Source organism: Atheta coriaria, unplaced genomic scaffold (genome assembly GCF_025399875.1).
Source record: "Atheta coriaria isolate IRGN ID8LTWV9N9 unplaced genomic scaffold, Caltech_Dcor_3.1 hic_scaffold_5_pilon, whole genome shotgun sequence".
Taxonomy (NCBI): domain Eukaryota; kingdom Metazoa; phylum Arthropoda; class Insecta; order Coleoptera; family Staphylinidae; genus Dalotia; species Dalotia coriaria.
The window spans coordinates 10,439,261-10,462,056 of NW_027045447.1; the positions used below are offsets into that span (position 1 = coordinate 10,439,261).

General features: G+C 30.6%; 2 protein-coding genes across 3 annotated transcripts; one reads left to right on the plus strand and one right to left on the minus strand.

Annotated features, from left to right (window-relative positions):
* Positions 1-240: 240 nt before the first annotated feature.
* On the minus strand, positions 241-4,351 carry LOC135792578 (lachesin-like). The gene is made up of 5 exons (XM_065303240.1): positions 4,159-4,351; positions 1,464-1,585; positions 1,260-1,410; positions 800-1,197; positions 241-729 (listed from the first exon to the last, which is right to left on the minus strand). Exons 1-5 carry the CDS (start codon positions 4,298-4,300, stop codon positions 412-414), a joined length of 1,131 nt encoding a protein of 376 aa, XP_065159312.1. The 5' UTR covers positions 4,301-4,351; the 3' UTR covers positions 241-411.
* Positions 4,352-18,056: 13,705 nt separating this feature from the next.
* LOC135792408 (lipase 1-like) lies at positions 18,057-22,711 on the plus strand. 2 transcript variants are annotated; one of them, XM_065303034.1, is made up of 7 exons: positions 18,057-18,821; positions 18,880-19,110; positions 19,182-19,625; positions 19,690-20,202; positions 20,278-20,856; positions 20,924-21,052; positions 21,124-22,711. In XM_065303034.1, the coding sequence occupies exons 1-3, from the start codon at positions 18,060-18,062 to the stop codon at positions 19,326-19,328; spliced, it is 1,140 nt and encodes a 379-aa protein (XP_065159106.1). In that variant the 5' UTR covers positions 18,057-18,059; the 3' UTR covers positions 19,329-19,625; positions 19,690-20,202; positions 20,278-20,856; positions 20,924-21,052; positions 21,124-22,711. The 2 variants fall into 2 exon arrangements, with proteins under 2 accessions (XP_065159106.1, XP_065159105.1); XM_065303033.1 differs by lacking the exons at positions 18,057-18,821; positions 18,880-19,110; positions 19,182-19,625; positions 19,690-20,202 and having other exon boundaries at positions 20,695-20,856.
* The last annotated feature ends 85 nt before the right edge of the window (positions 22,712-22,796 follow it).

The window sequence follows — 22,796 nt, forward strand, 5'->3', positions numbered from 1 at the left end:
CACAACGCCGTGCGCATCACACCACACACCGCCACCACCACTACCACCCCAACCACCCCCCTGCACAGCAAGGCGACGAAGGTTGATTGCATGCGGGAACTAATTTCCCAGATTTCATTACCTACCAACTATACCTCCGCTCTCCCCGAGCGTGGAAAACTCCATTCTCCACACCAAGCTGAAAAGTTTGGTTATAATCGAGAATTAGGCAACACACAACACACAACACCTTTTAATACATATAGTTTAATAATTATTTATTCTTATCAAAGGCAGACTTGAATTTCATTTCATTTCATTTCACATTAACTCATCAATCGAATCATACAATCATCATGTGCTCAAAAACATAATATACAGGGTATATTAAAATATATAAAAATACATACAGTTAAATACTTAAATAAAATATTATGTGCCATGGATAAAAATCAATAAAACACAGCTTAAAATAACACCAATCAAATTATTTTTAATATTAAAAGAGGACGCGGTATTGGCCGACACAAAGGGCCTACCCTTCTGAGAAGTGAACCACTGATGCAAGTCAGACAACTCCCCGAAACCATGTTGGTTCTTCGTCTGCACCAGACATTCATACACAGACTCTGCTTGTAGATTACGCAGTTGATAACTTTGCGAACGCTCAGATGTTGAGGGGTTGAAAGACTGATGTGGACGTACTAGTAAATCATGCCATTGACCAGGGTGGTGGTAAGTAGAATTAATCTAAACCCAAAAAACAAAAAATTAAAAAATTTTTTTTTTCAATTTTAAAATTTTTTTCAATTTGATTTACCTGTATCATCCTATATAATATCCTAACCTCCATGATAGGAAACACACTCTGCACATTCCAAGTAAGGTTATATTCATGCGGCATAGAATACTGCGAGCTTGTGATAGCAGGAGGACCCGGTTTTCCGGATAACTCAATGAATTTCTTTTCCTTTCCGATGCTATTAACCACAACACAGCTGTAGTTACCAAAATCAGATAATTGTATGTTACGTATATTCAATGTATGCGTTTGTCCTTGATGGGACATAACCCTACGATCTGTAGGTTGTAGAAGGAATGAGTTCTGGTACCATGTGACCTCTGCAGGAGGGTCAGCATGGACCACACAATCAAGACGTGCTTCCAGACCTTCACCAGCGTTGACCCATGAACGTAAAACATTGACTTCCGGTGGATCTATGTGGGGACATTTTTATACAGGGTGTTCATTAATTTATAATGAATTTAAATTGACTTACAGAGGACATGAAGTTCTATTTCTGCTGTGACAGGTTGTCCAATCCCATTGGAAGCTGTACATTGGTAAACCCCTGCATGTTGACGCTGTACATCTGAGAGGGATAATAGATACCCGCTTTGGACTTGCATCCCAGTTGGTAACACACCATCCTAAATTTTTTTAAATTTATAAAAAAAATTTTAAACATTTTTTTAATTTTTACCCTTTTTGACCATTGTACAACAGGATTAGGATTACCAGTAGTCCTGCATTCGAAAGACACAGGTCCCCCTTTGCGGGTAGTGGTTTGACCATTCGCCGGGACCATTTGTATACTGGGTGGCACTGAAATTAAAATAAATTTCCATATTTCAAATTGGATTACACGCAATACAAAAGCTTTAACAAACTGGGATTATATGTAATTATTATCACCCCCTAATATTCTAATACTCAAAAAAGAGGGTAAAATGTAAGTTTTACATCTTTGATTGTGTGGTGTTGGCACCAGAGGGCGACACCGCATTCCCTCAGCCTTTGTACGCGCCGAAATGAATATTTATGCAATCGTCTCGGCTGATTGCGAGTTTAAAATGCAAAACAGTCAATTTGCATTCATTAAAACTTCAGGCCCGCCCCGAACATTTCCATATACCAAGTGTTACCAAAACCTAACCTCATTTATACTCTTCTCTTTAAATTTACTCTAAAATTGCATTTCTGAACACTTTATATATTTTATTCGGGTGATGGAAGGTGGCGGTTTGGTGGTTGGCGACAAGACCACCCCCCTCTGCCACCTTGCCACCCCCGTTAACCGCCGCGTGCTTGTTTTGATGTTCCTCTGTCGGAGCGAGTTCGGATGTTCACTTTTGGTTACTCTACAGCGACGCTAAAAAGGAGTCGGCATCCTGGGGGCGGCAATCAGCGACTCTACCGTTTGTCGTCAAAGTTTTACACGTTCGTTTGTTGTGTATGTGTATGTGTGAGTGTGGGTGTGTAGCACGTTTGTAATCTACATAGCATTATAACTTGGATGATGGCGGTTTAATCGATTCACGACGCGAACGCACCGAGCGCGCTCGAGCTATTTCGCTGTTAATTAACACCGCCTGCTGTACCACCCCCGGAAAAGACGACGGCAAAAAACATCTTTGTTTAAGGATGGTTTTTGTGACAAAACGGGGAGAATTTTGGAGAGTGTTTCAAATTTTGACTTTTTGTCTCTTTAAATGCTTTGTAATTTGGTAAAGAGTGGGAATTTTGTTATTTTTTGTTTATAATAATAAATTTCGGGATTATATAAATTTGTTTTTGAGGTTTTGTTATAACATTTCCGGTTTTAAAGTGAATTTTTCCGAAAAACAAAATTATAATGAATTTTTCATTTTTTTCAAATTTGACTATAAATAATTTATAAACTAATAAAGTTATCAACAATATTCAAATGGCATATTATAAACAATTTAATATTCTATATATCCAGAAATTTTCAATAAAATCGCTTCACAGGTTTGCTTGTTATAAGCAAAAATGTAAAAATATCCGAAAGGATTTTTCTAAAGGTTTTTTTTTTTGACTTTTTGTTAATTTTAAATCATTATAACTCAGAAACAGGTCAACATTTTAAAATTTTCTCTTCACCATCATAAATTTACATATTTTAATAGTGAATTCTAAAAATTTTATTCCAATATTTCCGGTTTTAAAATAGATTTTTTCAAAAAACAAAATTATAATGGATTTTTCATTATTTTTAAATTAGACTATAAATAATTTTTAAACGAATTAATATATCAACAATATTCAAACTGTATATTTTAAATAATTCAATATTCTACATATCCTGAAACTTTCAGTAACATCGCTCCACTTGTTTACTTCTTATATGCAAAAATGTAAGAAAGGTCCGTTAGGACTATACCACACTTTTTTTTTTGACTTTATGTTAATTTTAATTCATTATAACTCACAAACAGGTCAAAATATTAAAATTTTCTCTTCACCATCATAAATTTACGTATTTTAAGAATGTATTCCAAAATTTTTATTCCGTCATTTCCGGTTTTATACCAAATATTTTCAAAAAACAAAATTTTAACTATTTTTTAATAATTTCCAACTTTACCTATGAATAAATTAAAAACAAATTAACCTATCAACAATATCCTACCAGAATATTATCAATCACTTAATACTCTACACATCCTGAAATTTCCAACAGAATCCCACCACTACTCCGCTCACAATATGCAAAAATGTAAAACAAGTTCGCAGCGATTACGCCCGAGCTGTACGCGCGTAATGAATAAAGTTTTCAAGTCTTGATCCCGCCGTCGTATAATCTCATAACTCCTTGCCGCTTGCGCACAACAAGTTGCATAACTTGCGGTTGAGGTTATGTTCATAATGTTTTATGTTTCCAGCAACACCACTGCGTGGAAAATAGTTATAAATAGTTGCAGTCAGCAGCGGCGACATGCCATTCTCGTTTAATCAGAATCAAACGTTTTGCCGCCGCCTTCGCCGCCTCCACCGCAATTTTAATTAAAATTACAACTGATACGTTGTCGACGGTGGCAGTGAATACAGCAGCCAAGACGTAGAAGCCGGAATAGTTGCGTAAAACATTCAAAAACAAAAATTTCACTCAAAAAACAAAAAAAATTTAATAAACAACCCCTAAGGGAGGAAAAATATAAGAAATTAAAACTTGTGGAGCAAAGGTAAAAACTTTAATCCATCAAAAAGTAAGAAATGAATTCTACGTGGTTGAAAACCCGGAATTTCACAATTTCTTTCTTAAAGTCGCCAGCACCTGTCACCCCCGAAGAGTTGTGAAAACCGGAAGTAATTTACATCACGCAAATTCAAATTAAACTGTCAAAGAGTAAAATATGGTAATTTTTATAACTTACTTAATATCTCGATGGTATGTATCAAGTCCCCGGGGGATCCATCACCGATTTGACACGTGTAATCACCCTGATCGGAATGTTGAATGTCTCTAATCTGTAGATTATATCCGCTTAGTGATAATCGTGTGTCACGTGAGATCATTTGTTGGCCTGCACTCAAGAGGGCAGCACCTCTTCTCCAGACAATCACAAATGAACCTGAAACAAACAAAAAATTAAAAAAAATTATTTATTTTTTTAACACTCAGTATATTAATATTCTTAATATTTTAATGTATATTGTTTTATTTTAAAATAAAATGAATCTAAAAAAATTTAAATAATTAAAATCTGTTTATTGGTTGATGAGTTACACGAGGTGTATGTAAGTTTTGATTAAAAATTTTATTTATTTTTTAAACACTCAGTATATTGATATTTTTAATGTTTTAAAGTTTATTGTTTTATTTTAAGATAAGATGAATCTAAAAAAAATTAAATGGTTAAAATATGTTTATCGGTTCATGAGTTACACGAGGTGTATGTAAGTTTTGATTAAAATTTTTTATTTATTTTTTAAACACTCAGTATATTGATATTTTTTATGTTTTAATGTATATTGTTTCATTTTATGATAAAATGAATCTAAAAAAATTTAAATGGTTAAAATATGTTTATCCGTTCTTGAGTTACACGAGGTGTATGTAAGTTTAGACTAAAAATTTAAAAAATCAATGAAATTTTGAATTGAAACACTTTGTATATGATAATAATCAGTATGCTTGAACGCTTGAGCTGGATCAAGGACGTGCGGTTCCTGTTGAATGTTGAATACGATACAACCCTTAAACCGGAAAACCGGAATGCCGGAAAACGGGGCGTATTAATGGTTGACAAATATCTAGTGCTAGTAACCCGCAGGGGTAGCAAAGGACAATGACTAAACGGATAATGCATAACCAGCGGACTTCCGGTTTGAGTTTAATATATTATTCCATGTAATTTTTGACTGATTCTGATTTCAATTAAATTTCGATTTTTTTTAATGCTTTCATCCCTTATTCACAATGTGTGCGCGATTGTTGGCATCAAGCATATTTTCACCGTGCTGTTTCCGGGTTTAGTGTGTTTTTTATTCATGACGATTCGAAAACCAGTTGAAAAGCCCTTTGTGCGCTGTTGATGAAGTTGAAGAGTCCTGCGATATAGTCCTGCAGGAGCGCACAACGCCAATTATAACCGACGTTCTTTTGTTTGCGGCCGGGTTGTGCGCTAGTTTTCCGCTGGCGCTTTGTTTCGTTTGCTTTTTGTGCTTATTTTGTATTTGTTGGAGGCGTAGGCGTAGCATGGAGAGTGGAGAGTAAAAAAAAATTAAAAATAAAATCGGGAGCACTTAGATTTTTAACCCCAACATAAAAATAGAATTATATCAAAAGAAATTTGTTAATAACTTTTTAAATATTAAGGGAAATTTAGTAATTTTTACTGATGTGTTAATAATTTATTTTTGCATCGATTAGTGTTATTTTTGTTAAATTTGGTAAAATATTTTATTAATTATTAACAATTATGTACATAAAAGCAAAATTTAAAGATTAAAATAATTTTTTGTAGAAATTTGCTTATAACTTTTTAAATATTTGAAAGAATTTGTTGAAATTAAAAATTGTTATAAACAATTACATTCTACGTCAATTACTGTCAATTTTATTTAAATATTTTTAATAGTTTATGCACTAATTAGAAAAATGTAAATAAAAGCAAAAATTAAAAATTAAAAATTATACGTTTTAGAAATTTGTTTATAACTTTTGAAATATTTGACATAATTACCCAATTCTTTCTCTGAGACATCAATAATTGAATTTTGCATCGATCTATAATAGTTTTATTAAATTATTTATTATATTTTATTAATTATTATCAATTATGTAAATAAAAGAATGAATTATTGATTAAAATTATGTTCTTCAGAAATTTGCTTATAACTTTTAAACTATTTGAAAGAATTAAGTGAAATTAAGAATAATCATAAACAATTGTATTATGCATCGATTAGTATAAATTTTATTGAAATATTTGATATAATTTACGCTTAAATTACAAAAATGTAAACAAAAGCATAAATTACTGATTAAAATCTTGTTTCTTAAACAATTGTTAATATCTTTTAAAATACATATCACAATTTAATAATGATTCTCGACGTTTTGATGCCTGATTCGATTTTTTCGTTTTTGTTTTTTATTTTTGCCGTCGTTGAAGCGGTAATTGTCGAAATTGTTGAATGGAAATTGCCGGCGTTGCGTAGGCGGCGTCAGTGGGGCGTAAAAAATCACCCCGCCGACATAATGGAATCTGCATGGCCGGGGCCGAAACGAGCGCGAAAATAAAACACAAGCGTCGACGGTAATGGCGTGCGGTCGTCGCATCCTGCGCGTCCTGCAGGACCATCCGCAAAAAAAGCGGCACGACGGCGGAAGAATGCTGAAAATCAGCGAAAATCCTCCAACCGACGCAGCAGCAGCCGAGCAAAGCTAGGGTGAAAAATCACGATCAGCGGAAAATATTCAGATTTCAATCTAATTTCTAGCGTTCGGAGCATTGGGTTTTTCCACTGCCGGCGAAACAATTACTGGATTTCATGTTTTTCTGTTTTGCTTTCAAGCGCAAAAAAAGCTGAGTTTTGATGTGGAATAACTCAGCTGTTTGAAATCACACAGTATTGGTGGATATATCATAAGAGAGATAATTTATCTGAAAAGATGTTTATGAAAAGATGTATGTTGTCAATAATTTAGTTTTTTAGTTATAAAAGTTTTAAACAAATATTGCAATATTCATAAGTAAATATTTAGATACAATAGTTTTCAAATTTAAATTCATTATAACTCAGCCAATTTTAATTATTAAATATAGATTAAAACGTCATAAGAAAGAAAATTTATTTGACATTAACTCTCAAAGTTGCAAATTTAAATATAATACAGTTTAAAAGTTATTAATAAAAAACCAAAAAAATTCAAATTTTTTACTTTCCACACAAAATTCCCAATAACTCAGAAACTATTAAAGATATCAAAACAATTTTTATACAAAATATACCTCCTAACCCAATCTATAAACTACCATAAATTGTTTTTAAATAAATCCAAAACTCCACCTGTTATTTAAACAAAACCACCTAATCAATCATTCATTCCCTGTTCTTTTATATTTGGATGCCTTTAACTCTAGATTATAGATAGTGGCGAGTGATAATGTGTCACGCATCGTGCATATTAATCATGTCGATATTAATATTTTAATTAAAAGCGTCTGCGTGTGCGTTTGTAGGCTGCAGTCATGTTGTCGTTAATGAAATATGCGCGCCGTGTATGCGACACTCATCCATTCGCAGGCATCAGGGGTTGTTGCAATCGGTTGCATTCTGCTCTCTATCATTAGTGGCATCAGTGGCGTTTAATAATCGCCGAATAACAACTGCCATCCCGGGCGTGCACAATGCGCACATCAAGAGATGACGGTTTAATCAAAATCTGAGCGGGTTTAGTGAAATAATCAATTAGGTATTGTAAAAGTTGAAAAAATTGCAATAACTTTTGTAATATTTAATAGAAGTTGATGAAATTAGGAATGGATATAAATAATTTTATTGTGCATAGATTAGTGTTAATTTTGTTTAAATATTTGTTATAGTTTGATGGCAAATTTAAAAAATGCAATTAAAAGCAATTATTATGGATTAAAAATGTTGTTTTTAGAAATTTGTTTATAACTTTTGAAATATTTGATAGAATTTGATGAAATTTCGAGTGAGTATTAATAATTTAATTTTACATCACTTTGTCTTAATTTTGTTTAAATATTTGTTATAGTTTAGTGGCAAATTAGAAAAATGCAATTAAAAGCAATAATTATAAATTGAAAATTATTATTTTAAGAAATTTGTTTATAACTTTCGAAATATTTGAAAGAATTTTATGAAATTCTGTATAGATATAAACAATTAAATTATTTATCGATTAGGGAGAATTTTATTTAAATATCTATTATAATTTTGTAAAAATGTCACTGAAAGCAAATAATTAACATTAAAAATGATTCATTTTAGTAATTTGTTAATAACTTTTGAACTATTTGACATAATTTAATAAATCTTATACCAATAGATAAACAATTTAATTCTACATCAGATAATTCAAAGATTTTATCAATCCCTTTATTAATTCGAACGTAATCTTAGAAAAACTAACAAAAAACATTTTATTTACTTAAAATTTTGATTTTCATTAAATCGTTGCTATAATATTTGTTGTAATTCTAATATTTACCGTAATTGTATGCAAAACGTGCGTACATAACACGTGCGTTTTAGAATGCGCAACGCCGTTATTGTTTAACGGTGGAATTAATTAAAATTTAATTGAAATCAAACACCGGCTGCGCGTCGCACAAATCCCATCCGCCATTCGCCGCATCGACCAGTCAAACCCTTCAAAAATCATCCCCGCAATGCAAAATTACTATCAGCCAAATCAACCATTAAATATACCAAGTGTAACAATAAATATCCATCAAAAACAATAAAAATACAAAAATTTAATCAAAATTTACACAAAAATCCATCAAAAACGCAAAATTCACAAAAATAAATTATTGCAACACTCTGTATATAATCTATATGTGCAATTATTTGCATTTTGTATGTGTGTGTGTTCATTTAAAAGTTTTAACGAACGCGCAGCGCGCGCATTTCCAATCTTTGAGGCTTTAATTTCGTTCCAATTCGTTACGCGCCGTTTGTTAATTAAAATCGCGCTCGCGGACGCAATATCAGCGCATATTGCAATTAGTTGATAACAAGCAATATATTTAATATGCCGTTGTCGGCTGCACTTATATTTTATGGAAATTGTGATGAGTTTCACTTCAAGTTGAAACATTGCAGTTAATTTCAGTGTCAGCGCAGCAATAAAACTCTTATTAGAAGTGGTAGATAAACAAAATTAATTTTGTTATGTACAGGGAGTGATGGAGGGATTAATTATCTTTCATTTGATGCTAAATTTATTAAATTTGGATGGGTAGCATTCAAGTTATGAGTAAAATAATAATAAAAGTAATATTTTGGTTGTTGAAGAGTGTTTTGTTGAGTTATTTGATGATAATAATTCAGGGATTTATAATTAAAGCAATTAGTGGTTATGTGTGGATGCGCAATTAAATTATTTGTTGTTTAGTGTAAAATTTATTGAATTTTGATTAAAATTACGGGAGTTATGAATTGTTTTGTAAAATATTTGATTTTAGAGAAAATTAAAGTGAAATTGATTAGTTTTTTAATATTAACAAATAAAATAATTTAAATCTGATCAATGTTTAAATATTTTTGAATTATCAATTAAATTTTCTTTCGTTTGACTTATAATTTATCAAAATCGGTAAAATATTGCAAAAGTTATTAACTATTTTACATCAACAAGATTTTTAAATAAAAAATATCATTAAATTGTGAAGTTTTTTCTTAATAATAGAAAAAGTATTTACCATAAATTAAATATTTAAAAAGAATTTGATAAAAAATGAAATTCTCTTTCAATTTAACTGAATTTCATAAAAATCGGTTATAAATTGCAATAGTTATTAACAATTTTCGATCAGCAGTACTTCAAGACAAAAAATATTGTGAAATTGTTTACATTTTTGTTAATAACTTTTAAAATATTAACAAATTCATAAATATTTAAAAACAATTAAATTTCCAATTAAATTTTCTTTCATCCCACCTATAATTTATGAAAATCGGTAAAAAATTACAAAAGTTATCCAACAGTTTTCCTGCACTTCAATAAGTTTATCAACTTAAAAAGTTGAGCGCTTTTTGTGAAAATGCCGCCGTAAATTCCAAATTACAAACGTTTTGTATAAACTGCAGTGGAAATTATACGCAAAATTAGTCGCGGTCCGCCTGATGCGGCGAAAACTCAGCGTGCAAGTCCGGAAAAGCGTCGCTTTCCCGCTTTCTCGCTTTCCCGCAGCGCGAGCAAAAACGAAACGACAACGACAACAAAAACACACAACCGCAGGTTCAACGTACGACTGCGACTGTTACCTAGTTCATTTTGCAATTTTCAACGGAACAACGGAAAACACCGCCCCCACGTTTGCCGCCGCCGTCATCATCAGCGCGGGATCTCCAGTAAAGGGTTTGCGTCGCCATCCGCACTCGACGTATTGTTGGCGTGTATTTTGACTTCAAGCGCGTGGAAAGCGCTGGAAAAACTTTGCGGTGCTGTTTTTGTTATCAATCTAAACAGGCAAGTTTACGCTGGCTGTGTGCTGATCCTTCGATTGTTGAGGATTTAATCAGAGAAACGTGTTTTTCCAACTTGTGCGACAATGAAAGAAAAAGAAATGAAAAAAAAGTTGAATTTTGAAAACAAAAGTTCAACTTTGAAAGCGCGTAGAATCCGTTATAATTAGTATTTTAACAAAATTTAAAAACAGAGAGATTTGTAATTTAATTGTTTATATATTGCCATAAATTATATTAAATTTAGATTGTTATTTTGGTAGTAAATTGACAATAAACAAAAAAAAACACTATTTTTGCATTAACTTTTAACTTTAATACTAAATTATTGCTATATTAATAACAATATCAGAACAAAATAAACTTCCCAAGATAGAGAGTATTATTAAAAATACTCTTTGAAAAAATTAAGGCTGTAACGCTATTTGTTTATGAGTTACAACAAATTTAAGTAAATATTTCACTAATTCTCATTTTTATTATTTTTTGCAATGTTTTACTGAAACTCTAATAACTACTAAACAAATAAAGATATTATAATTTTCTAAACTTTTTTTAATTTCCAATTAAATTATCTTTCAAATGACATTTTATTCATTCTTCTACCTTTCTAAACAATTGAGTTATTCTACTTCAAAGTCAAACAATAATTTTTTTTCTTAAAAATTCACTCATGTATGATAAGTACAAAATGCATACTGTAGACTTCATACTCCCTGCACACTTAGAGAAAAAATCTCAAAAGACAGTCCCTTCCGTGCGTTGGCCGCCACAGAAAGCACCCAAAGGCGAAGGACGATGGACGAAGGACACAAGGTGGAGGCGCGAGCACAAAAGGGTTAACCAGGCGTGACATCAATTTTCGGCGCCGCGTCTCTCGTCTCGCTCGACCGCCCCGCGCTCCCATTTCGGGTCCTTGGTCCTTGCTCCGACGTCCTTCAGTCCTTCAAAGCGATTAGAGGCTTTTTGCGGCCGCATCAAAGTGCTTTTTATATCTTTGTGCGCACATTCAAATAAATAAAAAATGTACTCATGGGAAAATGTAGAAAAATTAGAGAATTACTTGGTATCATCTAAGATAAAAATAGAAAAAAGTTTTGAAAGTTTTGGGAAGTTTACTGGTCGGTTGTAATCCTTTTAGTCCTGATGTGACATATTGTATTTTCTTGAACGGGGAGGTAATACACGGATAATACAAAAAGTTTCTCGTGAGTTGAGACGAGTTTTTAAAAATAGAATCGGAACGTTAGTATTTTGTAAATAACTCAAGAACTAATATAGATATCGCATTGATTTTTACACAATAATAAACAATAAAATTGACTATCGTTGAGTAAAAGTTGCAATATTCTAACATTAAAATTTGTTGAGATATTTTAAATTAAATTTTGGTAAAATATGCTATACTATATTATTGCTTTTTGTTACTTAATTGATAATAACTCAAAAAATAATTCATATAGACTATTGAAACTTACCATACTTATTAAAAATAATATTACCTACAATTCATTAAAAAAATAAAATTCCTAACCTATAAAATGTCGATTTCATGATGTTTTAAAATTGTCTTTCAAATATATTTATTCTTTGCTTGACTTTTATTGTTTATTTTGTTATAACAACAAAACTAATAATAATTATTAACTTTTTCCTTCACATGTTAATAAACAATAAAATTATCTATAAACAACCAAAAATTTACTCTCTAACTTAAAACTCTAAAAGTTATTGACTTCTAAACTTAAAACTTTAACTCAAAATTTTTACAACTCAACAACTAAAAATAAACCAAAAATATATGAAAATTTATTAAAATGCTAATGTTTGTTGGTGCTAAGCCCCCAAATTGAGCAGGCGTAATAAAAATGACAAATTATGATTGCCCTAACACCCTTACACCCCACCACCACCCCAGAGTGTGCGCGTAAAAAACTTGGCTCATGGAAAATGCATAGTGCTCGTGGAAATTCATGAAAATTCCGAAAAGATTCCTGAAGATTCGCGAAAATCGAAAAGGCAGCGAAGCGTAAAGTGGAACAATCGTTAGGACAGTGATGATGAAGTGCTCAAGAATATTCCACCCTATAAACTACCCCGAAAATAAAACCTCAACTTTTTTCTCTAAAAAAATAACAAAAAACACAAAAAATATTAATCTAAATTTAACTCGGAGAATATTCACGAAACGATCAATCAATCCACGCTGTATTTTTAACAGCGTAATGCACACAGGATAATTTTGAGGAGAATAAAACTAACAAACAAGTTTCGAAAGCAAATTGTTGGCAGAAAAGATTTTACGCAAAATGACAGGACAAATTAATCATCGCTTAGAAGGGATGATGCGAGGCGCAGGGTGGTTTACCCGCAGAGAGTGGAACCATTAAGTAAACATGCAATAAATTAAGCGAAATTAGTGCGAAACTTGCATTAATCAATTTTGTTCAAGGAAATACTTTTATAAAACAGAAAATGTGAAACAAAAGCGGAGGAGATTTATGTTTTTGTTTATTATTTTGCACATAACTCAATAAATAATAATGATACTAAGTTGATATTTGGGATTGTGATAAATAATTAGATTGTTTATTGTTTGGTAAAAAATCGATATTATAACATTAAAATTTCATGTGATATTTGGGTTTTAATTAGGTTTAATTAGAATATACTTTTCTATGACTTTTTATGTTTAATTGTCAATAACTCCGGAAATATTGTGAATAAATAAATGAAATTTGCAACACTTATTAACAATATTTTCTAAAACGCCGAAATAAAAATTATTTATTTCAAAACTCTAAAAGTTATTTGACTTCAAAGTATAGCTTTTATTGTTCTCAATCAAAAACTTTTTACTTATAACTTATTTTACAAAATTATTAATAACAAATAAATTAAGGCAACAATATTAACTTCTTAACTTCTGATTGATAAACAAATAAATTATCTATTACTTAATAAAAATCTGACTGTTCTAACTTCAAAATTGTAAAAGTTATCGTATGTCAAAGTTGGACTTAATAATTTCCTAATAAAAACCACAAAAATTAATTGATATCAATATAACAACAAAACAAATAAATATAATTAACTAATTCTTTCCCAAATAAATAAACAATTAAATTACCTACCAAATTCAAAAAAACTAAACACCCTACCTATAAAACTCAAAAAGTTATTCGCTCATAAACTTAAACTAGAAATTAAAATACTTTACAACTCAACAACTTATAAATTTTATGAACTATATAATTCCTATCACTCCAAGCATTACTTTGATTTCGCATTCCGTTTGAAAACCACCCTCTGAAGATCTTACAATACACATCCTTGTTTAATTCATTCCCTTACTGTCTTAACTGTATTTCCAACCAACCCCCAAACCCCCTATACCCCCCCTATACTCTAAGCAAGAGTAAAACAAGGATTTACATAGAAACATAATATAATTCGGTGAATTTAAAAGCCGTTTCTCGAAACGACGTGGAATAAACACTGAAATGCGTGCTCACTAATTCACTTTCAATCGTTTTACGACACTCGCGATGCGCATTGGAATTACAAGATACAATCAGAAGTAAATTAAGTTTGCGCAAACACACAAACAGAGGGACGGCGATAGGAGATGGGGAGATAGAGGCGACGTTAGTGTAATGCGATACTCATTAAACTTTAATAAGTTCAAGTTGCTCAAAGTGAAGTTGGAGTCGCAGGCAGTTGTAACAGAAATTGAGAAATTGCAATTTCGAGTTTTGGAACATTTTAGCAATTCAAATATATATTTTGTGATAACTCATAAACTGATAAGAGATGAAGAATAATTTTTGGAGGAGTGATAGATAATTAAAATGTCTATAAGATGCAAAAGTAAGAGGTTTATAGATTATATACTTTAGGAGTTATTCGCGTTCAAAGTGAACCTATAAAATTATTTTTGTTATTTTGCATAGGAAATTATTAAGTCGAACTTTGATATACGATAACTTTTACAATTTTGAGGTTAGAACAATGAAATTTTTACTAAATTATAGACAATTTATGTGTTTATCAATCTAAATTTTATTTGTTAACAGAGCTGCTTTAGTTTATTTGTTATTAATAATTTTGTTAAATAAGTCATGAGTGAAAATTTATAGTTTTAGAAAAATAAACGCAATATTTGAAAGCCAATAACTTTTAAACTATTAAACATAAACAACTTTTTCTTTCAGCATTTTATAAACAATTTTACTATTAACATCCTCTTCAAAATTCACTATCCCTACATCAATACTTCTCATGTTACACTCAAAAAACTCCCAAAAAACAAACAAAAACATAAATCCTCCCTTTTTTAACCTACAAATATTCTAAAATCCTCCACCATAACCTGAAATTACCCCCTGCACAAACATAACCTTTCCCGAAATATCCTAAATGCAAAGGTGCTAGAAACTGCCGATGCTGGAGGTGGCAGCAGCGGCGGCAGTCGAACGTGTCGGTTTTTATTGCCCACAATTAAAGCTGCTGCTCTCTGCCGCCGCTGCTGCTCGTGCATAATGCTCATACTCATACCTACACTCATATACCAGCGGCGGTCGACTGTGGCGGCGGCGGAGGCGGAGGCGGCAAATGGCGCGCGCGCGTCGTTAAATTTCATTTTCGTTATTGCTTTCGTGCACAACCGTGCAAAACCATAACCGAACTATACGAGTTTGATACTCTAACAGTCTAACATAATATAGAAGAATAAATTTTCATCGTGTGCATACAGAGTGTTTGGATTAACATGAAATTTTATTTAAAATTAAAACATTTTGGGTGGGTTTTGTTTTTGTTAATGATTGGGGCTGATAAAATGCTCGAATGATTATTCAGCGAAAAGTATTGAAATACAAGGCGGAATGATGAGTAATGACAGGTGTCCGATGAAAAAGCGACAATTAAAAGCAGAAGACTAATGACACGCTGCGAAATGATTGATGGAGATTTTATTTTTGTTTTGTTTTGCAAAGGGTTGTATTTGGTATTCCATGAATATTTGCGATAGAATGCAATGGAAATTTTATTTTACGTTCTATTAACTTAAAATATAAATAACTCGTAAAGTTTTGAGGTTAGATGTTTGTTGTTTTATGTATGTTGTAGGTAGTTTTATTGTTTATACGGGTGATAAATTTTGTAGGTGTGATATTATTTGTTTTTGTGTTATTTATAAAAAAGTAAAGTAAAGTTTTTTTTTTGAGTGATTTTTAGTGATATTTTAAAGAACAATAACAATTAAAGTTTTAAAGTTATAATAATTTTGTTTAATGAATATTGTAGATAATTTTATTGTTTACTAGCTGCGAAAATTTGGTTATTGTTACTTTAATAGTTTTTGTGTTATTAATAAATAAGTAAAGTAAAGGAAATTATCTTTTAACTAAAATATAAAAAATAAAATCAAATTTTAAAATGCAATAATAACTAAACTATTATACCTAGAATATTACTCTTAATTGAAAATTATAAACAATTTAATCGTTAATCTCTGTACTAAATTTGTGGCCAATACTACTATAGGTTTAATTGTTATTAATAAATAAATTAAAAAATAAAACAAATTACTGTTTAACTAAAATATAAAAAATAAAATTCAACTTTAAAGTGCAATAACAATTAACCTACTACACTTGCAATATTACTTTTTTTACAAATTGTAAAAAATTTATTTGTTAATCACGGTACCAAATTTAGAATTAATACCTTTACTGGTTTTGTTGTTATAACAAAATTAATGAAATAAGTCACTTTTACTTCTAAATAACCCCAATTTTTTTTTGTTAGAATATTGCAGTTTGTGGTATTTTATCACTACCAATTTACGTAAAACATTTAATAATATTAATGATATGTATTGTTGTTTTACTTTTTAAACAAATAATTATTCTAATGGCATATATTTTAAAACTTGCAAATTTATTCCACAAACAATAACTGAATATCCGATTAAATAGTGATTACGACTTAACCTTGCATTTGCTTTCAGTTTAATTTGTCTATGCTCATAATATACATAAATATCATGACGTCATATACATAACATTAGTTTAGGGTATAAAAACCCTACACTGATCTACATTAACTCTATTCTACTCGTCCTTTTGCTGTAAAGTCAAAAGTAAAACACTTACAACACAATAATGGTAAATATTTATAAATTCTAAAATAAATATTTTGTTTTTGTTTTAATTCTTTTAATTTTTATTGTTTAAGGCAAAATTCTGATTCTTTTCGCAACTTTAGCCCTAGCAGCGACTGTGGTCCTTGCAGAACAAGAAAACACCGAGGGAGATTTAGTTTGGACGCCAGGAAAAATCGTAGTCAACTTTATTCAGAACGTCTTCTGGGGCATCCATGCTATTGTATTCCTTCATATTCCAGGTGGCATGTTCCAGCTTCTCATGGGTGATATGGGCATTCTTACATATTATTAGGTGTACTTTTTGGATCGTGGTATTGCCGGTGTCTACCGTTTCATCGCTTCTTTCTTTGGATAAATCATGAATAACTGTTCTAATATTGACTTTTGATTAATTTACTGATAAATAAATAAACAGCAACTATTAATTGACAATCTATACTTAATTATTATTAATTTATAATAGGTGAAATTGGATTAATTAAAATTCTTTTGGAAAAATTAGAAATGAAAAATGAAAAAATTGATGTTGGTATATCGCCATTTTGTTTATAACTCAAAAAGTATTATTTGCATAATAATAATATTCACCATAGGTATAAACAATTAAATTATCTTCAAATTACTAAAAAGTAGAACATTCTAACCTAAAAACTTTTAAAGTTATTGTCAATTAAAATTGAAAATTTCAAATTTATAATTTGTAAAAAATCAAAAAATTTCAAACATTCTCACGTATTTTTCATTATAACTCAAAAACTATCAACATTATTTTAAAAATATTTACCACACATATAAACAATTAAATTATCTATACACTAATGAAAACCAGAATAACTTATCTATAAAACTTTAAAAATTATTAACAATCAAAACTTAATCATAAATTTTATAATTCAAAAAGTAAAAGGTCAAAAAACGCGACTAAAAGTGCTAAAAAGTGACATTTTTCAATTTTTGTCCATTTTATTCTATCGCGAATATCTCGTAAACTAAAAGAGATAAATAGGATTTGATCGCAGCGTCTTAATCTACGGAAATTTTTCTATAAGATAAACTGATTAAAATGCATATATAAGAGATGAAATATTAATTCATAAGAAAAAATGGGCAAATGGGAGTAAGCTATACAATCATCCACGTATGGTGCCCTGTCAGTTCTACCGCAACCCTCATACGGTACCCTGAACACGAGTCACTTCTACCGCTACCCTCATACGGTGCCCTGAACACAAGTCACTTCTACCGCTACCCTCATACGGTGCCCTGAACACAAGTCACATCAAGGCGAAACATGTAAAACTCAAAAATAAATCCAAAATCACGTATAATTTTTAATAAATAAATATTTTTTATACATATGCAACAAGGATTACGTGTTCGACTTAGAATGTAATAAAATAATTAAAAATTATAATAATTTTTTTTCAGTATCAAATAATGACGAAATATAGTTATCCATACGAAAAACACTACGTAACAACTGAAGATGGCTATATTCTAGAAATGTCCCGTGTTTTACCTCGTTTATACAACCAAAACACCAATACATCTATTCCATTTAAAATCTATCCAAACTTAATGGCAAAATCACCTGGCGAGCCGGTTCTTCTCATGCACGGATTAATGTGCAGCGGAAGAGTTTTTGTTTCGCATGATGCTGACAAAGCTCTTGCTTTCATCCTAGTCAATCATGGATATGATGTTTATCTTGGCAATGCCCGAGGAAATACCAATAGCAGACGACATGTCACATTAGATCCTGATTTGGACGCCAAAGAATTCTGGGATTATTCTTTACATGAAATTGGTGTCTTGGATCAAGCTGCCATGATAGACTACATAATAGCATTGACAGGATTCAATCAAGTGTCATTTGTGGGACACTCACAAGGAGGCACTACGTTTCTTACCATGACAGCAGGAAGACCAGAAACTAACGCAAAAATTAAAATTGGGTTTAGTTTAGGAGGGCCGGGGGTAATGAGGTATACACCGAGTATATTGGCAAGAAGAATTTCGAGTTATGAGAAGGAATACTTAGCAATGGCTAATCGATTGGAAATCTACGAGGTTCTAAAATATGCTCCAATATTTAGAGACTTGGCGAAGATTTTAATTGATGAAGAATTCGGATTAAGAAACATGATAAGCCAAGTTTTAAATGTTATTAATATTATTACCACATATAATATGAATATTGTAAGTATAATCAACATAAAGAGAACATTTTTTTATTCAATGTTTTTAATATTTTTAGGAAATAATGGCTGTTTTAGCAAGTGCATGCCCTGCTGGAACCTCAGTCCATCAATTTATACATTATTTTCAAAGTATAAAGAATGGCGACTTTAGATTTTTTGACTATCATGATAAAACCAAAAATTTAGAAAAATACGGATCTGAAATTCCTCCTCGCTACAATCTTTCGGCGATAACATGTAAATCAATACTATACTACAGTAAAGATGATTTCTTCATTCAAGAAAAAGTAAGTTATAATATTTTGTATGTTTTTCCAGATTCAAACATAATGTGTACACAATTGTTGGTAATTTTTAGGATACGTTTCTTATGAGTAACCAAATGCCTAATGCCATTCCAGTGGAAGTTAAAGTTGACAAATTCAGCCATGCTGATTATATGTGGGCGCGTGATATCAACAACATCTTGTTTAAAGATTTGCTGTGGCGAATGAGAAATGCGTAATTGCAAATATAAATAAATAAAACAGTTACAATTTTGTTAGAATGTGTCAATGCAAATATAAGACAGATATTTTTTAAATTTGTGACGGTGTAAACAGTCAATTAGTAAATAGTGCATAATTAATTTGCAAATATTTGAAACTTCAAGCGTCGTTGGTCTTTCTCTTGGAGTTAGAATTTGTATAAATTCACTTACAGAGTAAAAGAGAAACTGTGAAGTCAATTTGTAAACGAATACTTTTATTATAAATTATATTAAAATTTTAATATAAAAATGTTAAAAATGGTTCTATTTGTGGTGAGTTATAATTATTCGATTAAAAGAATTAACTTTACATAAATGTACAATAATTTTGTTTTAGATCGCTATATTTTCAATGATTGCAAATATGTTTTGCATGCCTTTCAATTCAAATGATTATAGTGATGTAGATATTGATGAAATTAGTGAAACTGCCAAAGTGTCTACATGGCAAGCATTTTTACAAGATATATTTTCCTCTGATATTGTAGATGAAAATAATAATTTTACAAATTTAAAAACCAAAAATACGACCGACTCTACACTAAACACAGTAAACGATGAAATTACCACAGATAACGTAAACGACAGAAAAAGATATGAACATTATCTTAATTATTATTTCTATCCTTCTTATTGGATCGATTATAAACCGGTAAAGAAACCTACTAAACGACCTACAGCATCAAAACCTACCAAAAAGCCACAAAAACCTCATAAACCAACAAAACCAACCTGGATTTATGCACCAAGTTATCCAGCTTGGTATGTTAATGCTACTTTTCCTGCTCTTACAAAAACAAACCAAGAATTTAAAAACCAGTAACATTTTATACCAACTCCAACCATTAAGGTATGTTCAGTAAAATCGTAAATAATTTTGATTTTTATTGCAATTTTATCAACACTTATTTTTGTGGTATTTTAGTTCGATGTCAAAATGGAAATACTTTCATTGAAACTGCCTTTCGAATACGATTATCAAATACATGATAAACGTGTCAATGCTTATGAAAAAAAGGTGTTAGACAAATTCGACAGCTTTGACAAATATACACATTTTATAGTTAAGTTATTTAAGTTATATAATTGATTCTTTTTTATAAATAATTTAAAAATTGCAATTTTGCAATGAAAACTTTTTGTTTTTCTATGACGTGAGTAAAACTACTCAGTACTATCGATTTCATAATAAACTATGCATGTAGTAAGAAAAAAACACCTTATCCAAGGTATAAACAATAACAATTCATGCTATTTATCAATTGACATGTATAAATCCAACTTGAACAACGCCAATTCGATAAAACCGCATTCTTAAGCTTTAACAATTTGCGCAGTTTATCGTCAATCACGACAATGACAAATTTGTATAAAACCAAGTAAATTTCTAAAACAACTCATTTAGTTTACACTTTGATCATCATGAAGTATTTTCAATTTGTTGTATGTGCACTTTTGGTGCTTTTTGCCTTTGCATCTTGCGAAAGTCATAAACACCACAAAGGTAACAAATTATATAAAAATAAAAAATTGAAACAAAAAAAATAAAAATTTAATTATTTTAATTATAGCCCAATCTAAAGCGAAAGTAATCGAAGAAAACAAGTATTTAGCAAAAGCAAGAAAAGGTAATAAACAAGGACAATGCCAAATGATTTGTGAAGGAGTAGATCCACCTCCAGGAAAAAATGTAACCAAGTGTAAGTATTTAATTAATTTTTAATTTAATAATTTAATAAAAAATAAATTTTAATAAATATAAATTTAATAGATCCCGACGGTTCATGGTCCTACATAATTCAAGTTGATAACAATTTCAATATTCACATTGGCTACAATAGATCCACAGATTTTCTGGCAATTTTCAACCCGCATCTTAACTTAACCTGGATGACAAATGGCAAATTTATCGGCGTCTTTAATTTAACTTCAGAATATCTCTTATTAGTAGATACAACCAGGAATATTTTAAACATCTTCCCAAATATAAGTTTACAATTATTGAGTGGCTCTCTTGATATAATGAGACTATTTACACTTCAAAGCAATTTATTACTAAATAATTCATTGAACATGGTTGCAAGATTTGCTTTCCAAGTTGATGGCTTCTTAAAATCATTACGTGAAAGAACTTTAACTGGTTTCTTCCATGGAAATCTCACAGTTTTCAATGTTTTTAACGTTAACTTTGGTTTCTATATGAATAGTTCTGTATCAATGGATGGTTTCAACACATTTATGCAACCTATTGTCGGCATTGGAAAATTCCGCACACAAATCGTAAACAACATCGGTGCGAGTATTGAATATGGAGGTAAATTGACTATCGGTACAGTGAGTTACATTTTTGTTGGTTTGGGAAGAATTACCATCGATATAAACAATTCAATCCGCGCTGCAATTAGACACTCAATCAATTCAAGTATCAGTATTGGGAGTAGTTTGATTGGAGGCGCGGTTAGACTACCAGGATCGTTGTTCAATATAATAAGAGGAACGATTCATATTGAAGGAGGTGCAGGTTTTCATATTTCAACAGGAAGCAACAGACATAATGGTTTCCTGATTAATTTCGGCAATGAAACTGGAAATTATAGTATAAATTATAATGCAACACATAATACACTTGGGTTTTACAATGGTAACCTTAAATTAGTGCTAATTGCAGATGGTAATAATGGAATGTTTATGATTTTGAATGAGACCTCTTCGGCGGGTTTGATTGTAAATTCAACTGGGTATGGTAAACTTTTAGTTGATATTGAAGTTGACTCTGATGCTGATGGTGATAATTTGGATCTTGTATCACGTTTTGCTATTTATGCAAAATTATTGAAAGAAAATGAAGAGATTAATCCGTCAGATGATTTGTCGTTTGATTTTAAAGCATATTTGAATGCATATTTAGAAGGTAATGATTATTTTGAGAATGAAGAGGATGCTGAGTTGCAAGTGGAATTAGAAGAGAATTTTGGTGATTTATTCGCTTTTATAAGAGATAATAATGGCGCTGAATTATTTGCTAAAGTTGGGATTTCTATTATGTTTAATGCTGTGTATGGCGATAATGTGATTGGATTGAATTTTGCGCAATTGATGAATACAATATACGCAATTGACGCGAAGAACCGTGGGGAATTTTCCGTGAAACTTATGAAAGAAGTTTATGCTAGAGTGCAAAGTAATATCAAAGCTGGAAGTAAAGGTTTTACTAAATATATTTTTAGTGGATTGTTAAAAGGCTGTATCAAAGGATCTTTTCAATTTAACGGTTTGTCAGGATCTGTTGGATTAAGCGGAAAATGTTAAAATTGATAATTGATTGTTGAAAATTAATAAACATAAATATACACAAATAATTTTAAATATTTCTTCCTATCCAATGAAATATTAATTCTAAAAATTTCCAATAGTGCGTTTTTATAAAATTAATAGTTAATATAC